At 40.4% G+C, this 26,509-nt stretch overlaps 1 protein-coding gene across 1 annotated transcript in view; it reads left to right on the forward strand.

The window, feature by feature from the left end:
- Positions 1–593: 593 nt before the first annotated feature.
- The window catches only part of LOC139145537 (sialate:O-sulfotransferase 2-like), a 50,181-nt gene continuing 24,265 nt past the window's right edge, over positions 594–26,509 (forward strand). Inside the window, exons 1-2 of the mRNA XM_070716767.1 lie at positions 594–730; positions 5,476–6,541. Coding sequence (XP_070572868.1) covers positions 6,154–6,541 — 388 coding nt within the window. The 5' untranslated portion in view covers positions 594–730; positions 5,476–6,153. The remainder of the gene's footprint in view (positions 731–5,475; positions 6,542–26,509) is intronic.

The following is a 26,509-nucleotide window of genomic DNA, read 5'->3' on the forward strand; positions in this document are numbered from 1 at the left end:
CAGTCCATGCTTTGAAGCAGTCTCAACATGGCAAAAATGTCTCGCTTAAATTTCATCCTCGTCGTTCCAAATTAAATTCGACCACTAAATTATTTCGGCAGTTTTAATTTCCTATTAATTCGACGTTTTTCAAATCGTAATGAATTTTTCTGGTCGAATTGATAGGGTTTTGGTAGCAAGCTTATCTCTTCGTCGGACCAGTATACCGCGAGATGTAGTACTGTGTTCGGCAGCCATGGCGAAAGTGAATATTGTATATTGGTTGTTGTTTGTTTTATGTTACAAATACCTGTCGCGTGAGGGCGTTTGAAACGCTTCTGAAGCGGCTCAGTCTGTCCACACAGCGATTTGCGGATAGAGTTAATCCCTACAACGGCTCTGGTCGGGCCGACTAAACCGTCTCAAATCTGAAACGCTTCAGAACCATTTCGGAGTGTCCACACATAACTTTCTGTGTCAGTGTTGGCCCAGAACCGTTTCAGAGACGTTTCAATGGCCTGTGTATGAACGGCTTCATAGTGTTACGTCGTCTGCCGGCTCCACTGCTATTGTCTGGCTGAGTGAGTATTTATAATGTTTAACACAAATTAGCATGATAATGCAGTTCATGAGTCACGACAACCGCGACCCGCTAACTGGCTCAGCGTAGTCACTTCTCTACATGCGTCGAAGGTCGCATTCTGTGATCAACGAGTCCAAGTTGGTGACCACTGACGACTTGCTGGGACAGGTGAGTTTATAACTACCGGGATGACAAACTATTGTACGGTTTGTAGGGTCTCGGTTAACTGAAAACCTGTTCTGCACTAATGTAAATATAACGTACGTCGTTTCAGATCGTCACACACCGAGTCCCCGCACAGCTGCAGCTTGCCCCATGCGCGTAGAGCACAGGCAACATGGCGGCTTGTTGACAAGGTGGGGGTACAGGTGCAGGTAGCATGCACGATAGCAAAATAGTGAATTTACATATTGACAGAACATTTATGCAGATATAAGGTAAAACACGTGCGTTTTTACGTACATGCATAGCCTACACGCACCGATGAACAGATTGACAGCCAACGCCGCATACATGCGTGTACACGTACACGATTCAGATCTTACCATGACGTGCCACGTCCATGATCGCTACCATAGAGGTGGGAAGAGACCTCAACGGTGTATAACAACTAGCCAAAGCACACACCTGTAAGCTTACTACACAGAAAACATGGTTTCCTCAATATACTGTGTGTATTGTAGGGCGGTTACAACTGCCTAGTTACACCCCGGCCGATGAACGTAGGCTCCTAGCAATCTAGTTTGCGACAGGATTTTAGGTTCTCATATCTATTGTCAGTCAATATTTAGGTCTGTGCAGTCTAAAAACATGTTCCGGAAGCAGTCTGTAGGCCTATATTATTGATGACATGTAAAAAAATAGATCACATCCATGAATGGGCTGTCGCATTTTACCTCGAACTCAATGTTCACCTGTCACACGTATTCCTTCTCGACCCAGGCTATATATAGGTAGGGCCACAGGCGCTTGGCCTTGTCAATGTGGTGTGGTTTACGTTACTCTACACTGAAACTCCACGCGCCGCGCCGGTAGGTGGATGGGACCATGGAGGTATATACGATCTGTGATTTCCAACAGTGAAAAAGAACCCTGGTAAACTCGCTTTCTTCGTCATGTCATGATCATAGAGGCACAAGCAAACTAGTATCTCCTCATTCACTGTCAGAAACTGGTTTACTGTGTCACTGACCGGCAGGACTCGGCCGTGCCCCAGGATCCAAAAATCGCCTGGTAGGCTATAGGGCCTATATGAAGACCGAAATCGTGGGACAGGGAGAATTGCATAGAGCTACGGCAGACAATACAATCATGGAGGTACTTGGTACCTCAATCATACAATTGAATAGCCTTGCCAGGAATTTTATTAGGCCTACAATCAACCGTGGAGGCACCTCCATGAATAAACCATGGTCACAGAGTGACCGCGAATCAAGTAGCCACGCGCTGCCAAACATTACTTCTATACTTGAAGAGTTTAAAGTTGAACGAACTTATGATCTTTTTTCCAAACATCTCACTGGACAGAACAAAGTTCAACGCAAAGATTTCAACCCTCAACAGATCGTAATCCCCCCCCCGATGAGTCATGCTGCAGGTGGTTTTTCGTGGTTACTAGCACTATGATCTATGTCAAGTTGAATGTTCTTGTCCAGGCACAGCCCTTCATTGTACATTCCCCCGATATCTGTCATCCGAAGTTAAAATGATATTTTTGCGTCCACTTCTGTAGGGTTTTAATATACTTTTCTCTTTTAACACCATCGATTGGGTGGACAAATGCTTGATACATTCATTCACCAAGGTTAGGCTGCGTTCGCCCTCCCACCCCGAAGGAAATTTTAATAACTGCTCCTCGACATAGCTCAGAGTGTTCGCTAGGCGCTAACTCGGTGGCAGAGGTTACTTTTTGTCATAAGGTACTTAGCAGGCATTCGCTACGACAGAGTTCTCAATCAGAAACCTGTAACTTGTAAAATTGTATTTCGGAATCGTAATATTACATCCACTGTTGTAAGTTTGATTTTTATCATTTGTATGACAAATGTTCCTAAAGTTCAACTTGTGTTGAACGAGCAAATCACGATGGTCATTTCCCATAAAAACAATTCTGTATTCGTGGGAAGCATTTAAAAGCTGTCATTATGTGGTAACATTACGTCACGGAAATCTAATGATCTTCATTGATCTAATGACATACACGAAGTGGTCAACGGGTCATACAGACTTGTCCCCACCGGTCCAAATCAACTGTGGAGAATTTAATATGTTTAGTGCAGTACGGAGTAATATTTTTAAACATAATATTTGCTCTATACAGGATTACTGTGAAGTGGCATAAAAGAAGAAATATTTAAGACATAACAAAAAAGAAAAAAAAAGTTGAGCGTTGTATTGACACGTTACTGGTGCAAAGGGTCTTTCTTTCGCCAGTTTTTTATCTATGCTCCGCTATTTGAGAAGTTGTTGAATTTAATTGGTCGGAAACCCGAAACCGTCATTTATGAAAAAGGGGTCAACATAATGTACGATACCCTTCCTCACCGACAGAACAGATAAAAAAGAATACTATGGTATTTGAATAGATACCAAGTGCATGCTCAACTTCAGCCCACAGAGACGCTGAGGTCACGTAAAACTGACCTAACCCTGGTCATAGTTCGACACATTGATACTGATATGTCAAAAACGTAACAGTGAATTTTACAATAGTTATTAACTTGTTTAATATCACATATCAATGGGAAAAAAAAACTGCATACATACTAAATTTTGTAAGTATATTCTGAAAGTTGAGATCAAAACTACTAATCTAGCATGCATGCCTCTTGGAACTGACCAATATCTAGTCCTCTGTTGGTTTCAGGCCTGACAGAGATGAACTAACAATATGGAACAAAATTGTTACAAAGTAAAGAAGATACCCTTACTTATGAAGGATATCAGTAAATTCACGGAAAGAATCAACAAGCACAACAAAATCGGGTGTCCGGTTGTTAAATATCTTCAGTTTGAAAACAAAATGAATGCAGGTATATACTAACGATCAAAAGTACTGATAGCTTCATCAGAGCTTTAATTGAACAGTCTAGAGTAGCATTAAACTATTACACAAGGATGGTAGTAGGGTAAGTCACAAATACTACACTGCGTTTATGCAGACAATTGAAAATGGATTATTCAATTGCAAAGTATCAAGAAATAATAAAAAAAGATCAATACACAGAGCAGCCGCGTGCAAACTCAGAAAAATGTACACATGCTTCAAATTGAGACTGGTCTGTGTAATTATGCCTCCCTCAATACATCAAACATTTCTTACCACCCTCCCCCAACACCGCGAAAACAACAAAACAAAACAAAACAAACTCAACATGACCAGAAGTTTAACGCCCCGATAAATACCGCAGGCAGCCCTCCCAATCACTGTCAATGATGCAGCCTGGGACAGTATTGCCTTTGTTTCCCCACACTTTCACTCGGTTTACTACTGCTGACACATGGGGCATATAAACCCAAATAACTCTATGAAACCCACCATGCATTTGAATGTAAGCACATAGGTGTCAAAGGAGATACCCTGAAAAAGCACTATGACAAAAGACATATTATTAAAATTTATATTCGACGCGGCACTTAATATATATATATATATATACACACAAAATGTATACAATGTGCCCTCCATATATATATATATATATATATATATATATATATATATATATATATATATATAATATACATGTATATAAGATGTACATACATACATACATACATACATACATACATACATACATACATACATACATACATACACTGCATGCATACGTGCGTACATACATATAATACATACATATACACATGCAAATTCAAGGGTTTATCGACGCACCTGAGTCACAAATACACGTAGGCTCCCGTTGCCGGTTCTGCGGTTTCACATGAATTGTACAGAATGGAAATAAATGAGGCAGCTAAGAACACAAAAGAACAAGTATTCAAAACACTAACCAATTCCACAAGGAAACGGGAACCCGCCCACCAAACGCAAGCACTCGACTCGAGACACGTTGCGCATGAAAAAAGTTCCTAAGATCGTGGAGTAGTCACTTTCACGGGTAGAAATGCACAAGACCCATGAGTGGATCACGTCTATAAGATAAAAGATAGCTTACGTGGTGAATTTAAAGGGAAGCGCATTGCTTCAACGGAATTAGAATTCAATGGGAATCCAAAGGCGTTCTACAAATTTTACGCACACACATACTATTTCAAACTACGTCAAGGAGTGAGATCACGAGACAGGACGACCTGTACCCTGCCTTCAGGCTATATAGACCCCTGAGAAAACGAGGGTCGGTGTTTGGGCTGTCATTTTCTGATATTCTAGTCTTAGAGGTCAAGAAATTAGGTGTTTGGACAATTTAGACACGACAGGCGACCTTGTATTGATGAATTTAATGTTATTTTACTTTCCGAGGGTAAGTTGGGTCCGGCAGCGCTTTACTGATAGTTACAACAACACGTTTTCGTTGAAAAATCAGTGTGCATTCTGAGCCAAATTTAGCGACAATTTTCTCTTTACTATTAATTCATCATTTATGTTAAGGGTAACCATGACATTTGCACAACAGCACCGAGTTGAGTTCATTTATATAGTTCCCGGGCATTTTGCAGGGAGACGACAGCGTCAAAGCTCCTCTTTGAATTCCGGGTCGCCCTGTCACGTGATCTCATTATGAAATTGTGAGCTCGGTCAAAGCTGGGCAGCGTTCACTGCGCCGCTGCATTGTCACAGCTCACCTGAGTAGATCACAACACAACGTAACGTTGACTGCGTGTGTACAGCTGTACTACTCGTACATGTCACGGCGTACATACGTCGATTGTAATGTTTTTGCATCGTTTTACAGGTTGTGCTCCTTCGATCGTTGGGAGACGCCGAGTGAAGAAGATTCTGTAGTTCTGCTGTCGACCTCGGATCTGTCGAGTCTTGTCTTACGTCGTGCTCGATACACACCGGTGAGTCACGTCGGCTACGATAAGGAAGCCCCACACGCAGAGATCAGCAAGAGATCGCCGAGCGCGAGACCGTTTTCCGACATAACAGAACAAGCTTAAAAAGAGGAGACTATAATCTGTGTTCGTCTGTACGTATATGTGTGCGCTTGTGAGGGAACAATCATGTAGGATTGGAACACGGTAACGGCGTCTGTGTAACGGTAAATCCAGTGATTTCTCCCCCTCCTCGTTCCGATAACATATTCAGCGTCGTTGTGTGTGTGGCGTGCGTTGCTTTGTAAGCGGCGTCGCTGTCACGTGAACCACTGCAGCCTGCCGTTTCCAACATTAGCTAAGATTAGAACTGGTCACGATGCCTATACGCTGGCATGTGGTTGAAATCGCTCGTTTGCCCGTGAAATCTTCGTCACCAATGCTGAGGTGACGAACGCAGTCGTGTATGTGTAGTATTAGGTAGAAATACGTGACATTTGCCTTAACGACTTCGTTAGCTTTTGCAATCATATTCAGACATTTGGTGAAGGATATTTACAACAAGAGACGCTGTATGGCGAAAAGCCAAGCGGAGCATGGCCAGTATAATCACGAAATTAACCCGCTCTTGGCGCCGAAGATGCACCAATCGTTTATTCATCATCGTCTTTATTCTTGTGATGACTCCCTTGCTGCTGCTATCGGCTCGGTACCACAATTCAATCATCGACAGCGGAGGCAACTTCCCGGGACCGGGGGACAGAGCCGCCAAGACTCGCGATCAGTTCCTCGGTGAGGCGATCAACGGGAAACCGGAGCCGGCAGTCCGTACTAAAGGCGTGAAAGACAAAGCCACTGTTCTGGTGGCCAACGGCCAGGTAGAGAAGGCAGCTCCGGCACTGGATGAACAAAGGCAGTCACCTGGAGTCGTGGCTGGATCGAAAACGACCAAGCAGCAGACACTAAATTTAGGCGGAATGAAAGGTAATCGGCTGTCTTTGAATTTGATATATATATATTTATATATATATATATATATATATATATATATATATATATTATATATATATATTATATATATATATATATATATATATATATAGAGAGAGAGAGAGAGAGAGAGAGAGAGAGAGAGAGAGAGAGAGAGAGAGAGAGAGAGAGAGAGAGAGAGAGAGAGAGGAGAGGGGGACAGAGAGAGAGAGAGAGAGAGAGAGAGAGAGAGAGAGACAGAGGGAGAGACAGAAATATATCGAGGGTCTATGTTGAAAGGTTCAATTTCTTTTGTATATGCATGCTGTCTGTCTGTCTCTCTCTCTATATATATACACCAAAAGTATAGTATTCTTATGGGATATTACATTGTTCGATGCTAATAACACAAATTACTTCAAGTACGAAGTAATAATGTCTCAGTGTCACGTTATTTTCATGTATCCTGCAATCATTATACGTTAGTATGTATAAATTATATCTTTTGTATTTATATACACATAGTCTATGTGCCCCATCCCGCCAAATTAATTTGTCAGCAGTGAAGCGCAACACGTTCAATACGGTGCATTCAAGAGAGACAAAAACAATTGAAGGGATCTGAAACGTAGATGCTGTGAACATTATCCTTGTACTGACTAAACCTGGCAAAAGATACCGTGCCGAGCCTGGGTGAAAAAATCGTATATATTTGCCTCAATACCGCTGATGACTGACCTTGCTGGCGGTGAACTGATATTGTCTGACAGTATAAGGGCTACATGTTGATACATGTGTACTTATGTATGCATATATATGTGTACTGTGTTAATATATTTATACACATCAATTACATATATGTTAACATGTTATATACATGTCGACATCACGATACATGGTGAACAAATTAAATTTCTTCGCATATTAACCCTTTTCCTGCCAAGTCCATATTTCACAATCAGGTCAAGATGGTTCAAATTAATGAAACACAACATATTCCATATGGTGTATTTTAACATAATACTGTACTTTTGAAGGCTGTTGAAAACATAAATACTGTAAACTTGATTTTTTTGGGACTAAAGATGCTATAATATACCAAGCCAAGTGGGTGAAAATACGTCATGTTTTGGCTCAATACCGCTTTTCACTGACCTGGCTTATGGGGAAGTGATACTGTCTTGCAGGAAAAGGCTTAAACTCATTCACACCCGAGTTTAATCCGTAAAGGAAACATAATTATAAGGCTTGCTCCGACTTGTTTCACAGAGGCATGCAAATTAAGATACTGATGCAGGGAGTGTTGCATCGGTACAATGGTGTATACTATCGTGTCAAACCATGCAACTGAAAAATATCGCAAAATATAGTTGCCATTTTTGGCAAATGCTCGTCATAAATTTTATTTGTGTTAAAAACGCACAGACGTATGGCACTGCGTACCGAGCACGAAACCAATATGCCGGGCACGAAAGTCACTCAGTTGTTAATGTGTATGCTTTATGTCTCCACACTCAGCGTTTGCAACCAGTATAATTTTGGCGATCCTTTCAAAGTCTGGAATATGTACCGACAAATATAGAACTCACTTGATGAATAGCGAGCCCATGCATGGTTGGGATGATCAGAAATATAGCTTGGCTACCTTCGTTGTAGAAACACTGGTACATCCAAAACTGCTCGAGCTGTATTAATGTAGTCCGCGCTTCGAAAATGAAAGACTTCTGATTCAACTGTTGCTCAAATTTTTCATAATGTCACTTTTAACCAGTCCTTTCCGAAATAAAGAATAATAATAAATTAATGTGTAACCTTTCAAAATTTGGTACTAGAGAAACGAATTTACCAATATTTACCTACACATGAAAAATGGGCTCCATCTCTGTGTCAACTCCATCTTGAAAGATTGTCCGGAAAAGATAGCTTTAGATTTTCACAAAAATAAGCAGTTGAAAGCTGTATTTACTTCGGTAGGCAAAAAAAAAGTATTGCAAAAATTTGAGAGTCCGAACATCTGTCTCCAAGTTGAAGGCGCATTCTATCTTAATTACCATGGTAACACATGAAGGTCTGCGCGTTTCACATCCAACAGGTTACACGAGAAATGTACGTACAAGGGTATTTATTATTCATAACAAAGTCATGCTTGACAGAATTCTATACCTTTCTCACCTACCCATAAGCAATTTCCGGGCCAATATTTACATTAATTTTTCTACCATATGGAACAATTGTCCAAAACACTATGTGAGAGGACCGTCGTTTCATACAATATCGACCAGTACAAATTTTAATTTTAATCTCGTAAATCGAATAAAAAATGACTGGTGGTTGGATTACAGGTCGGTGCAATTACCTGTACATCGATCGAGGCATCGAGGAACATGAAAATAATATGAGCTTACGTCTGTCGCTTTAGCCTATTATCTTTTTCTATTGTTGTCTGGAGCACCGGTCGATATTTGATATCTATCATAACAACTAGTGTGTTTACAATTTGTCGTCGAAAAGTATCAGTTTGCAAAAAAAGGTATGAAATTATAAAATAGGTCTTGACGGGTTTGAATATTTTCCCAGTGCCTTTGGTTTTACCTCAGACTGCCTCAAATGGCGTGAGATGACGTGTTTAACCCTCTCGCTCATTTAATGAGGGTTTTGAGGGGTTTCAAAGCTTCACAAGTCGCGAAGTTCTCACCCACGTGCCAACGATGGCCATGAATTCGGTGAACACGGGTGCGTGTTTCGTGACCGTGACAAGTTCAGGAGGCAGCCTGACGTGCTGCAGGTTTGGAGTGTGAACACGTATCTCGCTTGTGGCATGTTGCTGCTGGCGACGTATGTTGGCAGTATTTACACAAACAAGTCGTGCGCTGAAACGTATCACCGAACCATGGCAGACCTCGAAACAGGTCTCTTTTGATGTGTCCCTGTCAGGATGAAAGTTGTACTTACAGGTGAACGAAATGCCAAAACCAGCAAACCTTGCTAAGGATTGTGATGGTTTCAGGTCGAACATGACCAGCTAAAATACCTTGTTGTGTATTTCTTTTCTTTCGCAAACTATGACCCTACATGACATGTCCAACGGATGTATTCTTTCATTGGAAATATATGGACTTGCGCAATCACTAGAAAATAATTAAAACAGAAAACGCCAATGACTCGTATTCGATTAACGATATTAAATGTCCTTTAAGTTGACATGTCGATTTAGTAGTACAATGCATCTGAAGTCAAGTTTCAATTTTCCATGGAAACCAATCTTTTGCATACTTGGTCGGCATTACTTTTTGACGTGCAAACATAAGCACGTCTCTTTGTGCCGAGGCACGAGCGAAAATGTATAACGTAACCAAGTGTCGAGCTTGCATAGCCTTAAAATGTCCGCTACATTCTTACCCTCATTGCGCATGCGCCATTTGATTCGTTTCTCCGTCAGTGACTCTCATGAAAAAGCAGGGGGGAATACGCCCACTTTAAATTTAAGTACGGTAAAATTTACCAGCTCGTTTGAACACTTTCTGCTGGATGCATCGACTCGGCAGAATTACCGTATCCAGTTTTTTTGAATATGATTTCGCATCTATACCCGCTGGCAATTTGATCCCGCTGACACGGTATTTAGTTCGCGCTATTTGCCGCAAAAGATCTCATTCTTTACCTGTGCAAAACGGAAAATCTCTCCACGTTTCTTTCAAAAGGTGCGATTCCGTTTTGAATGTTTAATCCTCTCTACGCAGTCCTTCTTAGGCAACTAGTCTTGCGAGGGTATTGTTTGTGTAGTGTGAACAAAGCTATGTTCAGAATTATTTCTCGAGGCAAAAATGCGCCCCGAACCATTGTCATACGTCTCCCGCGCACCTCTCTTTCACAATGCGTACGACTGCCGCATGAAAGAAGTTGAATGACTCACAGAGTACGGCCCGCGGTTCGAATTGAATGGAATAAAGTATGTGAGAAATAAGTGCCAACTTTGAGGATGGTTCATGTAGGAGCGCTCTTGCTTGGGAAATGTACAATGATATATGGCCAGAGAACCGTTTACGGTTCTTGATTTTACTCTCTCAGGTGGGCGTCGAATATTTACTTGCACTATATCTAAGTAACACAGTAAGTCACTGTGTAAACCCTCGAGACGACAGAATGTCACACTCTCGAGGGGCTCGGAACCACCCCCTCTTTCCAAAGGTCATTCTTAGCAGGGAGACTGTGTGATCACAGCGAACAGTAACGACGACAATTTACATGGGTAATGCCTATTCCTCTTGTGTCGTCATTCTCTGTCGGTAAACAGTGTTGTGAAGACACTTTACCTTGAGACATGGTTTACTTGGATGATGACGTAATGACACGTAACGGTTTCAACAACACGTAACGATTCCAAAGCTTGGGCAACTGCTTCCAAGTTCTCGCGTGAAAGCTGGTATATCTATTATCCCGCCCCTTCATTCTGAAAAAATACGTGCCTGGCTTTGTAGAAAGTGTGGCTACTACTCGGTGTTCAAGTCTTCAAAACAGTCTGATGTTGCTTCTTGGTAGAAATTAGACATTCATTGAATTGAACTTTATCACATCACAATCATTAACATCTTATATTGCAAACACGGGGACGCAGTACATTTTGGCCGGAGGCCATTAGTACTGAACTAAATTTGAATTCAATATATTGCAAACAGTGCATGTATTTGTAAAAAATGAGTTGAGGTAACATACTCAGCTGAACGCTGTATGACCCCGAAATATCGGCTAGACGTTCGTTCCACTATACTTTCTTTGTTAATTTGAACATAGATGTTTGCGTGATTTATGGATATTTTGATAGGTAGACAGAAAGATAGGCAAAAAGCTCGAGATACCAGTTGACTGATATGTAAATTCATACGCATGCACACCTGCAGACATACATACATACATACATACATACATACATACATACATACATACATACATACATACATACATACATACATACATACATACATACATACATACATACATACATACATACATACATACATACATGTACATACATGTACATACATGTACATACATACATACATACATACATACATACATACATACATACATACATACATACATACATACATACATGTACGTACAGATAGAGACAGACATACATAGACACATACATAGACATACGTGTGTACATATACACACATTAATGCATGTACACTACCAATAGACAATGGTTGAATGATGTAAATGTGTATATTCATGTGTAGATGTCATATATGCTGTTTGTATTGGTAATACACATGTGTATATTATATAAATGCGTTCTAATATATGCATGAATACATATTAGGGGAAAGTGGGGCAAGTGGGCCGTCGGGGCAAGTGGGCCACTTTCTATTTTACGACAAATGTCGTTAAAAGCGATCTCCCCCTACTTCTCAATATGTAAAAACATACGCACACCGAGAGCAACATTGTACCGAAATCTTACAATGTTGTACTCGCAAGCAGACCTTCCATTTTATTCAGTTCCACGAACGAGAATCTAAGCTTTTTATTGCACAGTCGTAAGGTAACATGTCAACTTGCATATTTACACTACCTTTGCGAAGTGAAAAGTTAAAATTAAAGTTAAAATTGTGTATTTATCACGATGAGACTCGTGACGGGCGTATGCAGCAAAGAGTTGTGAGAAAAAAACTACACATTTCGTGTGGTTGTCTTCCGCAAGCGTTCGTGAGTAAATCTAAAACGTTTCCCCTCGGGGCCTTCTCATCAAGCTTCCGGCACTGAATTTCGTGGCAAACCCCTTTTAATGCCATGATGGAAACTTGAAAGTGCCAAACCAGGGAATCCACACGTTTGCTAACAGCCCGGTTTTTTTTTTTTTTTATCGTCAGCACAGTTGTTAAGAATGTCGGGGAAACGGGGGAAAACGTGTGTTGTTCCACGTGGGACTATACAATGGCTTTCTCATGTCATGGTAAAATTTGCAAGACACGCGGCGATATCTTTTGAATACACCAATTAAGCCCGGCATCACGTTTAAATTTGCAAGCATTTTATCCATTAGTGGCGACGCACCTATTAAGCCGAGCCGATACCGCGGAGACCGCTGCGTATTTAAAACATTTCATATCTATACCTGTCTGAGAGTTGTAGACTATAACGTTATTGAAATCAGAGCCAAATTCACTCCCACGTTATGGAAAGAAGAACCGTTGCTACTTCCGACTATTGTGAATACCTGTATCATGCACTCTGTGGAGGAATATCATGCACTGTGTGGAGGAAAATGCCGTCTTGCAACATATAACAGAATCAGAAATTCGTTTTGGCTGCTCGCAACAAACCATAACTGACCCCAGACTGCTGCCTTGACTACCTGTCTAAAGAGTAAGCAGAATATGTATGCTTATGGTTACCCAACCTGGACATGCCAACTCCAGCTGTTTTCATTACATTTGGGAAGTCGAGTGGGCGAAATCTAGCCATATTTAGCACTCTTCCTCAAATCTTAAATCCCCCGCGAGATAAAATAGAAAAAATGTTTCCGCCCTATACGCAGGATTTTCTTTGAATCATGTAAGAAACTCACATATTTCATCGTGACCTCACCTTGACCCCGCACATTGGATGATACGTAACCGTGGGCGTCAGTTATCTATCATTTGCGCTTCGCTCGGGGTAAATACGAAGTCGCCCTACTTCCAACGGCTGTCCTTTACATTTATCTCAACATTTTTTTCCAATCGCATTTGGGAATCTGGTGCGTGTTCTTCATTGTATTTCTCGTGACTCAGCTATATTACGTCATTATGAAAAGACAACAATGCTCACCTTCATGGTGCACGTGCGCACGCACTTGTTTTCTTGTGCACGCACGTACGTTCACATGTCTAGGAATCTGCCGACACCTTTGATGACAAATCACGCAGGATGCGAAATACTTTCAATAATGACGAAAAGAGAGCAACACAATCCGGAAAAATTCCAAAAATTACCAACAGATAGACATAAAGGGCACAAACAATGGAAAAAAAAAACTAACTTCTCGTTCAGATGCTGCCGTCTTTTGTGCTGTTCTGGATGATGTGGAAATGAAGGTCACAAAATCAGCCAAAGTCAATGTTTTATTCATCACAAGTTATACATTCTTCTATTATCCATCGTGCCCTCTACCCTTCGTTATAGCGTTGACATACAGCGTAAGGTCACCACACACAACAAATCAACATCATTTGCAACTGCCATTACCGATATCTTTGCGAAATTTTTATTTTTTATGGATGATTTCTCGCCCCTATGTTTTTCTCTACTCTGTCCCGACGATACTTGAGTGCATTGTCTCAACCCGGTCCTCGCACGCATGAGGAGATCTGTGTCTATGTCTCTCCCTCCGTCTCTTCTCTGCCTCTGTCTCTTTCTCTGTCTGTCTGTCTGTCTCCCTGTCCGTCTATGCCTCCCTGCCTATCCGTCTCTGTCTCCCTGTCTGTCTGTCTGTCTGTCTGTCTCTCTCTGTCTTTGTCTCTGTCTCTCTGTCTCTCTCTGTCTCTCTCTCTGTCTGTCTCTCTGTCTGTCTGTCTCTCTGTCTGTCTCTCGTCTGTCTGTCTCTCTCTCTCTCTCTCTCTCTCTCTCTCTCTCTCTCTCTCTGTCTCTCTCTTCTCTCTCTCTCTCTCTCTCTCTCTCTCTCTCTCTCTCTGTCTCTCTCTCTCTCTCTCTCTCTCTCTCTCTCTCTCTCTCTCTCTCTCTCTCTCTCTCTCTCAGGCCACCATATTATAACAGTGAAGTCGTCGAATCAAGCAAGGAGGTTGAAGCGGAAATACCGTTTCTACCTATGGGTCTGGAGACACATGTCGGGATTACAACACATGATTGGTTTTCTAGCCCCAGTATAGTCACGCAGTCGGCGCACGTATTCCTTCTACTCAAGACGCGCACAGAATACATGAAATGAGCTTGTTATTGTATTTGAATCACAGTTTAGCTCCGTTAAGCTTCGTTTGCCCATAATTTCTCGAGGGTCTATATGGTTTGCCGTAGCAACAACATGACATCAGTTTGTTCACATCCGCGAGATTTAAATCGAAGTGGGTGAAATTTAATTATTGTGTAAATAGCACTAATGCATTTCGATGCTAAGATCGCATTTCGCCGCCACAGTATTTAATAGGTTTTAGTTCTACAAGCAAATGGCCATCTGACTTTGATGTTTTGAATTATGTTTAGCTCAAGTGGATGTTCTGTACTTAATCACGGTTTTTTTTTGTGATCGGGAACAACACTGAACTCTTTAACTGCATAGAACGTTTGGGTCGTGAGGCACGCCGTATTTTTACTGTCAACGCCTGCCATTGATGATGTTCGTTTGTTGGTGGTTGCTTTTTCGTTGGTTGTAGTTATTGTATATATTGTATTATTGTAGAATTTTTTGTATGCAGTTTATCAGATCATCACGTTTCCCGTAACCGAATGAGAGGTAAAGTCAACGGAGGTTTGAGATAGTAAAGTAAATAAATAAATTAATAAATAAATAAATAAAAAAATAAAAAAATAAATAAATAAATGTGAATTTTGTAATCTCGTGCTGCACCGTATGCATGCTCTTCCATGACTCTTACGAAAACGCCAGTAGCTTCAGCTATTGCAATTTCCTGTTGCTGTCTCCGATGGAAATTTTTAACTGTTGCAGTTTCTTGGCTATTTCTTCACGTGAAATACGAATCAATCGAGCATATCAAGACAGCCTTCATGCAACGTACCTGCAACGCGCTTTCATGCTCTTGAGCGAGTCAGCGAAGTTTTCAATCTTCAAAACATGAAGTAGTTTCTATACTAGTTGCAGGTGATCTAATATAATTCATTGAGCACAAATTTCGGATGAAACTTAGAAAGGCCAAAAAAAAAATCAGAACTACATGTACTGTACAGATGTTATGTCTTTCTATACCGTTGACTGGAAAGTGCCCAGTAAAAGACATTACAATGTACGAAATGTGGACGCCAGATGCACTCATTGGCGAATATTCTTATATCCAGCAACTTTAGCAAGAAACAATTGTATTGGCTTACACGACGTCAATAATCGTATTAGTGGCGCGAAATTCCAGCCAAGCGGAACATTGACGTGGATCAAAGACCGCAAAAACAGTCACGCATTTACTTTGTAATATAATTAAACAGTGGAAGCTCGTACGAAAATATCCGAATCGGCTGATACAAAAGAACTTCGAAATTCCACGGAAAGGGAAAAACGACACTTGGCCTGCCACAGAAGGAATAAAGGCAGGACCCTCGATAATTTGTGATATTTTCATCTAGATGTGAATTAACACACTCAACTGCGGCAGAAATAATTGGGACATCGATTCTATTGCTTCTTTTCTTCGCACGGCACCAATTGAAACACACGGAAGTGCGCTATTACATTAAGTACATCAACGTTGAAGTAGATTTAATAAAAGCATATTGACAGAAAACGTCGCTTGAAAAACAGAAATTCGACGCCGTCAAATGTGGGGGTACATTTATCTTGAATACATTTCTTGCCCTGGTCTCATAGTAAAACGTTACCAGGGAAGCGATAAAGCGCTTGTCATGCATTCAAGTAGAAAACGTCCGGCGTAGACTTCATTTTTTTAAAATTGACACTCCAGAATTCTGATAATGTTATCGAGATATAGTCCTGCGCCTCAAAGACACCTGGAGCGAATTTCAATGTATGAGGCTTCCGTCCGTTTTCCGATTGGGAGAACCCACCGAAATGCATAACGCCTGCGCGTTGTACTATTCGCCTCGGTGCCATCTCCCAATAGTCACCCAGGGTATCAGGGGGGAGGGGGAGGACAATGAATTATGAATGCTACTCTGTCTGTCCATTCTTGTCGGACACCCCGCCGAGTGAAATGCACGACGGGAAGGTTTGTTTTATCACTTGCGTGAGTTAATGATCCCGTTAAGTTCGCCGCGTGAAAATACAGTGAAATTTTCTGTTCATTAGTCTGTTATGTTGAGCGGGCACAGGAACGTTTTACAACATCGTACATTCTCATCCATCAGCGACAGAGCCGCCGACCAGTGACAAGGATTTGAACATGATGTGCCCATGTTGTTTATGAGAATTTCCGACCTAGTGTATCAACCCTGTATGACAATTTATCATTGCTGCATGCAGGAACCAATGAACCGTCTGATTTCCAGTCAACATGTTCGTAGAATTCCATCAAGCAGCGCACTAAGCAAACCATGTAGTATTTGCGGTAGAGTTTTAGGGGCTATAAGATATGGTCGCCATCATTTTAATCTCGGAATGTTTCTTGGGAAACCTTAAAGATTTGAACGAATCGGCAATAAACGCTTACAGTTTTCTCGATGTATCAGATTTTAATGTGCGCCAAAATTCAGGTGGTGCTTTTGGCGACGCAAGCTTGAATAGGGCAGAGAAAAATGACCTTCAAAATCCGAGTATCTTTTACGATACTACGATATATTTTATCATTATTAAGACTTCTATCGCGAGATTGGAAAGTGTCGTTGACCTTCTCTTCCTGCATGCGTTACTAAAATCTTCACAAACGCGGAGATATCTTCATATCAGTCCTTTTTTATCTCGACGAGATCTCGTGTAAACGTGACATGTCCATTGTCACACAGGGATCGCAGAGCTGAATTATTTGATGTTCAGTTTTTGATGGGTATTCCCAGCTTTGAGAATTGACATACGCTGGAACGAAGCTTGGCTGAAGTTTGTCACAAATCCGGAACATAACCGTGTTGAAAGGCAATTTAGATTTTTTTTTGCTTAAGGGTTCGGAAAAAAACCCCAATGAAAACCTAGTTTTTGATTAAAAATGTGCAATCTACACGTCTTTTCGTCATTTAATGCTCTATTTCCTCAACAAGTGCATTCATTTATACAAAATGCATTAAAGAAAATTTTTTGAGTATGCAAATCAAATAATAATGGGTCATTGTAAATGAAAAATATTCATGGGCCAAAAACTGAATGTAAGGCACCTTTCCAGCATTACCTAAAATTCAAGACCCCAGGATTCAGGTACACCAGCTGTTCACTGCCGCCAGGTTTTCCTTGACTGCAAGGGTTTACATCAGTTACTGTCGCTGATACTGACGTTTATAGGCGCATTGATTTATATTTGACCAGTCGGCCCGGGTAAGGTAAGAGTCTACATCCGCCATAAAGGACGATAAAGTTCGGTAGAAATGTAATTGAAAATAAACATCGCATCAACCAACCGTTAATTGCAAGCGTTAATATACTGTGGCATTTTCATAAATCAAATTTAAAAACGAAATATGACATCTACACACTTTGTTGTAGTAAGCCTTGATATGCAGACACACAGACAGGAACAGCCACCAAGATATTCACCCACATTTCTGTATATGATAATCGTACTGCATATATGACGAGCGCAAATATTGCGCGAGGACCGTTGGGTCGAACGGAAATTCAACCGAAACCGAGAACCTGCCTCCGAGTGAGATTTAACACTTAGTCACGTGTCCTTGACAGCCACAAACTTTGCATACCGTCACACTTAATTTATCGTATTCACCTGCAGGCTCGTGTTACAGCGTGAATGATGTCCTAATGGTTGTCAAGGTGATAATAATTCAATAAGGGTGTTTTTGATAATGAATAGCGGAAAACACTTACGTCGGCATGTTTGATTGCCTCTTTGCTATGAGGCAAAGAGAAAGTACATGGTCTGTATACTGCATGAAGGTTGGATAATGAAGGGCGTATTTATACATATACGTGCATACGTACATACATACATATACATACATGCATAGATAGATGCATATATACATACATACATACATACGAACGTACGTAAGTACATACATACATACATAATACATACATGCAAACATACATACATACATACATACATACATACATACATACATACATACATACATACATACATACATACATACATACATACATATACATATATTGTTCTTTAGAAACAGGGTAGGACTGGTGCAATATTATTCCCTCTATTATCAGTGGTACATTTGCAATTGTAAAAATCATATCAAAATGATGCAGAATGCCTCAGTGCAGCTCCTCTTCCAGGGTTTTGTAAATAAACTTAATGTGGCTTGCATGAGTGACGTGAAGGAAAACCGCAAGTGGAGCGCATTTTGCCCCACTTGCTACACGTTCATGTTGAAGGAGCTTGATGTCGATGGGCGATTACTGGTGACTAGTTTCACTCTTTAAATCCACCGGACCGGAACGCACACGCCATGACAGCACGTTCTGGCTCGACATCAGTGAACCGGTGGAGAGGCGCGTGATTATTTATTCAGAAATTGACAAGCTTGCTGTTTCTGTAGAAACTGTGTCAAGTTTACAATCGTGTCTTAGTAATTTCTGTCTTTTCGGGGAAAAACGAAGTAATAATATGTCCAAAAGAGCGTTTTCACGGTGCACTATTCGGTACGTCAAAATACAAAATAGTATAGCCACAGTTCTCACGCAATTTCAATTTTCAAATGTCACTCACACAAGTGAAAGTATTCGTTTATGAATGTTTCAAGAATGAAGGCATAGCGGACGGGATATTTGACGTATGGGTAATGCCTTATATCTCTTGTGCACCATTAACGCTGAACCGTACGGACGAGAAAGCATGGCGTGCGTCCACAGCCAGTGAAGTCGAATCTATCGCTGATCATTGATCCGCTTGAGCAACCATCGATCGGCACAAAGGACGTCAACAGCGTAATCTCCGTATCGTAGCTTGACAGTAATTGGGTAAAAAGGGACGGTAAACGGCGTGTTCAGTGGGAAGGATACGCTGTGTCGCAGCCGACGAGGCTGGATGTCTGCTCTTCGATGGATTTTGAGGAGCCTAAATACGACTCACAGAGCATGCGTATTGACTGTATCTGGTGAAGAGACCCCCCCCCCCCCCCCCCCCCACCTACAATCAGTCTGATAAATGAAAAGGGATAATTTTCCATTGAGCGCGTGACTTGACGAGTCCTTGCTTGATTCTGGTGTTTTGCAGAGCGTTGCTCCACAACACAGGAAAAACATAGAGTTTAGGAATGCACAGCAATTGTCACAATTTCTATCCAGGTTGTACAAATACCCAGCTTTCATGTCAAGCTTGAGAGTTCGTAACCGACAGTTTGCATCGAATATCGAAGTCTCGCGTAACCTCGTGTTATCGGAAGATATCCCATTTTGTCGATAGAAATGATCTCGTAAATTATACGCATTTCATCGAGGTCAGTGAGCACCCCGTCAACATGCCTTTGTGCAAAAGGCTTCATTTTCATTTATGCTTTGTTGAAGTCAACTAAAGTAAATTTTATTTGGTAAAATGTTATTGCAAATGTTATTCTACACACGTGGTGCAAGAGTCATATTGATTACCCTACACATGAAAAGGTTTCTGTGAGCAGATGGTATGCTCCATCTGATAAAAATGATTAAAAATAAACAAAACTTCAATCACAGCAGAATATCTCTGTAGTCTTAGCTACTTCCTCTACTTACGTGAAGGTCCTGCGATAGCCCCAAGGAACGGCATATTAACATCCAAACTAAACGGGATCGGAATGTGAAATTCTATTAATACGTGGCGACGAAGAACTGGACAAAAAGCAGGCACGATTTAGGGAAGTTGTACCTGGAAAGTTCAAGCACAGAATTATCAATAAAGAGGTAACCTGCCTTGTTTTGGAGCCCTGCCACTGCGAATATTTGCTCTGGGTGTTCAGTAATTATTTCGTGAGAGGAATTGGTGAAGGCCTTTTAGAGGTTTCCCTTGATTAAAATGTGCCAATAGTGGGGAATTACGTTCCGCAATAATGCATATTAAATTTTTATTTGAGTAACCTCTGTTGCCAGGCGGCAAAATGATGCCATGATACCAACTAAGGAAAGGAAATCACGAAAATTGTTAAGTGACGCTTGTGGTAAAGCGTTTGGTTGGTTATTACCATGTGGCAGAGAAATTGGGACAGCTTCTGTTACAGATTCTTATGGTAGAATGCGCTTAATTTTTACAACTCTTTTCTGATCTACCAGTTGTAGGGGGCTTTTGCAATAAGAAAAAAAAATAACGTCTTAGTTTTTTCGAAAATCGAAAATCTTATTTTTTTTTCGCATAGAGTTAACACAAGGATGGCGACCATTTTGAATTCCAAATATCGGTAAATGTTAGGTAATTTGTTTGGGCACCTAAATTGCACGGCGACACCCTGATTTTTTATGTTTTATTTTTTTAAGGAAATTGTTGGCAGTTTCATTGAGGACAGTTTGAGCGAAAGTTTAAGTCTGTTCACTTTCGAGTGCGCATATTTTAACGAAAGCATAAGGTTCCAAAATAAAATTAAATGACGCTGTTAGTGAACCCCTCTTTTCCTATCTGGGTGACCTGTTACGATCACGTCAAGTTTTTAGCTCACATTTGGTTATACCAATGTGAGTTTATCGTATAGGCTGAAGTCGATGGGTCTGTATGTATGTGTGTATGTATGTATGTATGTATGTATGTATGTATGTATGTATGTATGTATGTATGTATGTACGTACAGTATGTCCGTCAACATCAAAAACACGCAAACCGCTGCACGCTTCAGCTTGTATTTGGTGTGTGGTATGCATCCTGGGCAATAGATGGGATTTTGTTCAAATGAAGTCTGCATTGCCAAAATTATGCAAATGAGCTTACAAAATGTGAAAATGGTTAAGAATCAATAACTCAAGAACCGCTTTTTTGATGCTTTGAAAATTTGTGTGCAAGTACCTTAGGTGAACCTTATACAGTTTTATGAATATTGTGAAGATATCCTTAATTTTGTATTTTTGCTGAATTTTTTTGTGATTTTTCTCATTTTCAGTAAAATTCTTCTTCTCTGAAACCGCCAGCCCAATCGCTCTCAAATTTGGGTTGTCTCTTTGCAAGGGTGTTACTCTTCTAATTTGTTGAAATTATGACAAATTGGGAAAATTACTATTTTGGAGCAATTTTGTCATTTTTGGTCAAAAAATCTAAAACTGTATTTCCTTTTTAAAACCCCTGGACAGACAGCTTTCATATTTGGTACACAGACGTACAGAGATGAAAATAGTTAGATATGTGGAAATTGTCCTGAAACATAAAAAATTGTATTTTTAAGACAATATTGTCATTTTTGGTCAAGAAAACTTTATCTTAAAATTACTTGTTTGATAGCTTTGTAATTTGGTATAAAGTCCCAAAAGATGTTATTAGATAAATTTTCTGCTCAAAGTGTTGGTGAACCCCAAAATTTGTATATTTTAGGTAATTTTCTCAGTTTGTGACCTTAAATGACCTACACCAACCCAGGATATGTTGTGAGACAATTTTGAAGGCTGTGAACATAATGTTGTCATGTTTGGTATCATTTTGTAGGAAAATTTGATCCAGAAAACAAAGCTAAGGTGATTTTTAGCTCACATTTGGTTTTACCAATGTGAGTTTATCGTATAGGCTGAAGTCGATGGCGTCTGTATGTATGTGTGTATGTATGTATGTATGTATGTATGTATGTATGTATGTATGTATGTATGTATGTATGTATGTATGTATGTATGTATGTATGTATGTACAGTATGTCCGTCAACATCAAAAACACGCAAACCGCTGCACGTTTCAGCTTGGTATTTGGTGTGTGGATGCATCCTGGGCTATAGATGGGATTTTGTTCAAATGAAGTCTGCATTGCCAAAATTATGCAAATGAGCTTACAAAATGTGAAAATGGTTAAGAATTAATATCTCGAGAACTGCTGTTTTGATTGCTTTGAAAATTTGTGTGCAAGTACCTTAGGTGAACCTTATACAGTTTTATGAATATTGTGAAGATATCCTTAATTTTGTATTTTTGCTGAATTTTTTGGTGATTTTTCTCATTTTCAGTAAAAATTCTTCTTCTCTGAAACCGCCAGCCCAATCACTCTCAAATTTGGGTTGGATCTTTGCGAGGGTGTTACTCTTCTAATTTGTTGAAATTATGACAAAATTGGGAAAATTACTATTTTGGAGCAATTTTGTCATTTTTGGTCAAAAAATCTTAAACAGTATTTTCTTTTTAAAACCCCTGGACAGACAGCTTTTATATTTTGTACACAGACGTACAGAGATGACAATACTTAGATATGTGGAAATTGTCCTGAAATATAAAAATTTGTATTTTTAAGACAATATTGTCATTTTTGGTCAAGAAAACTTGTTCTCAAAATTACTTGTTTGATAGCTTTGTAATTTGGTATAAAGCCCTTAGGGATGTTATTAGATAATTTTCTGCTCAAAGTGTTGGGAACCCCCAAATTTGTATATTTTAGGTAATTTTCTCAGTTTGTGACCTTAAATGACCTACACAACCCAGGATATGTTGTGAGACAGTTTCGAAGGCTGTGAACATAATTTTTGTCATATTTGGTATCAATTTGTAGGAAATTTTGATCCAGAAAACAAAGCTGAGGTGAATTTTTCATTGCGGACCAATTTTTGCAACTTTTGTATGTAGACATACAAGAACTGATGAGAAATTTGGATCCAGGATAATTCCAGATGTTGTAATCACCGCCCACAGTGGAAGGCATTTCACTACCTGTAACTAACTTAAGTGCTGTTTACATTAGAATGATAACACTGATAGCATTAATTAAAAACTTCCCAAGGTTGTAAATACATTTCCTGTCATCTGGCGTTATGTAATACGAAGGGATGGAACATTTGATATTCAGGAGGGGGTAGGTCCAGAAGATTGATGAGGTAGCATTACTTTTTACCAGATCCCTTGTACATTTTTTAACCACTTCCACCTTTTCTTTTTATCAAGCCTTCTCCTTCTATTTTTTGTTGTGGACATTTGCTTATGTATTTAGGATCTGCTTGTCCCATTGCTATAGAAGTTGATATGCATGTTTCTAAAGATGACCTCCAGTACCTAAGTTGGAGACCTTATTTGCTTTTGTCATTCTTGTTTTTCCTGGTTTAAATATTTCTCAAATGGACCAATTCAAACCAAATGTGAGCACACTGTCCTTGACGGTATTTTTCTTTTTTACAACCAGCAAAGCAAAGTACGCTCAATGGACTTGACAGACTGACCACAGTAAAGAACGCAGACCTCTATGGGTAAACATGACTTTCACGGACATGTCTTACGAAGGCATACTGGACCTGATGATGCACATTGCACTTCATAGCAGATGCAGGGTTTGAATGTGAATACCTTACGGGCATCCATTTGATCGAGGACGCGAGATCATATTCCTACAATTGGCTGCATGATGGCATACGACGATCTTGGCAAATGGAGAGAGTCCGCGGGCAATATTACTGCTTAGAACATTGACGTTCAACGTGACAACTTTAAAGTGACAGCTGTTTTTTTTGGTTTGGAAAATCGGCCAAATAAAAGTTTGAATTTTTTCGGTCGAAAAAATATATATACCTTAAAACAAAAAAAATGCGGGGTTTGGAAAATAATTTCACCGTTGTTCCTCAAAGTATATCCATAGAAAAGATCATCCATATGTATGGCAGGGCGTACGTGCAGTAACCAATAGCACATCCAATCAATGTGATCACAGATGATCCACAAAAGGGGACATTCGTATCGTTGCTTGTGGTTCGATACACGGCAAAGGATCCTGTCTGCTTCAGAAAGATGCTTACAGGGGCCATCGCTGTGTGTATGTGTCACGGTGGAACCCCAGGAGACTATTGATATTCCCGGGTGGAAACAAGCCGCGACTGTCTCCTTTCATTAACCTTTGAGCGCCAAAGTCAATTTTTGTCACCTTTACAAAATATACTCCTGTCAATTTTTTTGATTTTTGCCAAAATTTTGATAAAAAACTGTAGCCTATGAAATGCGATATCCATTTTGTTCAAAATTATCAAAAAATTACAGGAAAATTCATAAAAAATGGTAAAATATTGCTCTAAAATTTTGGTGGGAAAAATTACAGCACTCAAAGGGTTAACCCCTTCAACATTTCCACTATCTAAACAGACCGGTTGTCAGCTCCGCCACTGAATTGGACTGTTTTGCAACATAAACGATCGCAATCTTCGCGTGAATTATTGATGATATCGTGCCGTTGATAGCAAAGATGGTTACAATTGAAGACAACAGTTTTCAAATAAAAAGTACGAGTTAATCAGGATAATGAAAGAATGCTATCGATGACCAATTTGTTTCAATAGAAAATACATTACATTTGTTATGGTGTGCGGTTTTGCTTTGTTCCGTTCCCAATTTAATGAGCAACAGACTTAATTTTAATTCGTCTGATAGCGGAATTTGGCGTAGGCGTATGTGCATAATTGTTTTCCCTATCAACTTCGCTCTTTCCTTACACAGAACCTTCTCTCTACTTTTATTTTTATGGTCCATAGATGTTTTTTTTATGACGTTGTCTCTCTTAAAACTGATGGTATCAATATTAAACAGTAGTCTGCTATCAGCGCTGTTTCTGGCGAGCGAGAGGAAACAGCTCGCACCTTATCGTTGTAATCGCCGCTGCCAGAAAAGAGCCTTTCGCGCCACACAACAGCATTGGAGATAGCATGGGTCTCACGTGGTCGGCAGGCCGATTCGGGGTTTAATGCATGTGTCTTCCCCCCTCCCCCCGCTTTCACGCCTCCACGCGTGCACGGTTTCCATACACGGATCCGGCACACATTATGTCTGACAGTGCCAACCAACAGCACAATTATAGCGAGACACTTGATGCTATTCGTGTCACGAGTACAGCGGTATAGCACCGATGTGATATCAAAAACCACTTAAATCTGGAACTTAAATGTTCATCTGATGTTTTGCTTGTTTCGGCCTACGGGTATTGCAAGATCAGAGAAATTGAAGCTTTCTGATCTGAAGTGAAGCCTAATCACTCCCTCACGATTCGTTAAGATGGGACTGGCAGCTGCCGCTAACTGGTTGACACGATGTAGACAGTTCAAAAGTTACCGTCCCAAGATACCCACTTCAACAGGGATGACAAATTTAGCTCACCGAGTTAATATTTGTAAAATACGCGAGTGTAAACAAGAGGACACCGACTCATACGAATGATGATGGCCTCGCTGTGTAAACACAGGGTGAAGCGGGAAGTGCATGCATATTGCTAGGCAGGGCCAGTTAGTTTCGAAGCATGGATTGTTGTTGTCTGTGAACGGCTATTATTATCCGTTTGCGCCATTGGAAAACACGAGAGGGTAGTTCACTTTTTAGATCGTGCATCATTGCGACATGAGGTACAAACATTCAGCCTTTTTTTGCATGTAACATCCATAGGTAACCATAAAATGGATCGCCCATCGACTATTTTGCCATTACATATCTCGTTGATCAGTAAACGCACTGGCCGCCGTATCAATCATTGACTCGCGAACGCTTCCTGACAAGTCGTGATCACCTCCATAGCAACGCCTCCGTTGCCTATGGGCAATTAGATGGGCCCTCAAGTGCTTCCCTCTATCTTTGCGCAGATATGGTCCTTTTTTTGGCCTTTAATATTAATGGGTATTTGCAATCCCCGCAATGCTGTGCAAGGTCTTCTGTTCACAGACTCCCGATAAGCGACCGAGATGACCTGTGTAAAACGATGGTTTGTTGTGAATTTTCCTTGGAGGCAAGAAACTGTGTCATCTTCAGCTCGGGGAGAACTGTTTGAAAATTTTCGTTGCCTGATGATTACCATCGTCTGTCTTTGCAATTTAAAAAAATCATGAAAAGGGGAAGGAGATATCTTTGAGTTCTTGACTCTTAAAAGGCAGAAAAATCACATGAGTCATTGGGCAAGCATAAAGTGCTATTGGAAATTCGGTGAGAGGGGTTAATTGCTCGCTATCTTTGCCACGGTTGACGGATGTGTTAGACACGCGTTAACACGTGTGATGTGAACGCTCTTGCAACTTTTGTGTGCTGAGAGCATTAAATCTGCATGTATGCGTGGGCTACACAAAAATGTAAA

Source organism: Ptychodera flava, chromosome 12 (assembly GCF_041260155.1).
Source record: "Ptychodera flava strain L36383 chromosome 12, AS_Pfla_20210202, whole genome shotgun sequence".
NCBI classification, from domain to species: Eukaryota; Metazoa; Hemichordata; class Enteropneusta; family Ptychoderidae; genus Ptychodera; species Ptychodera flava.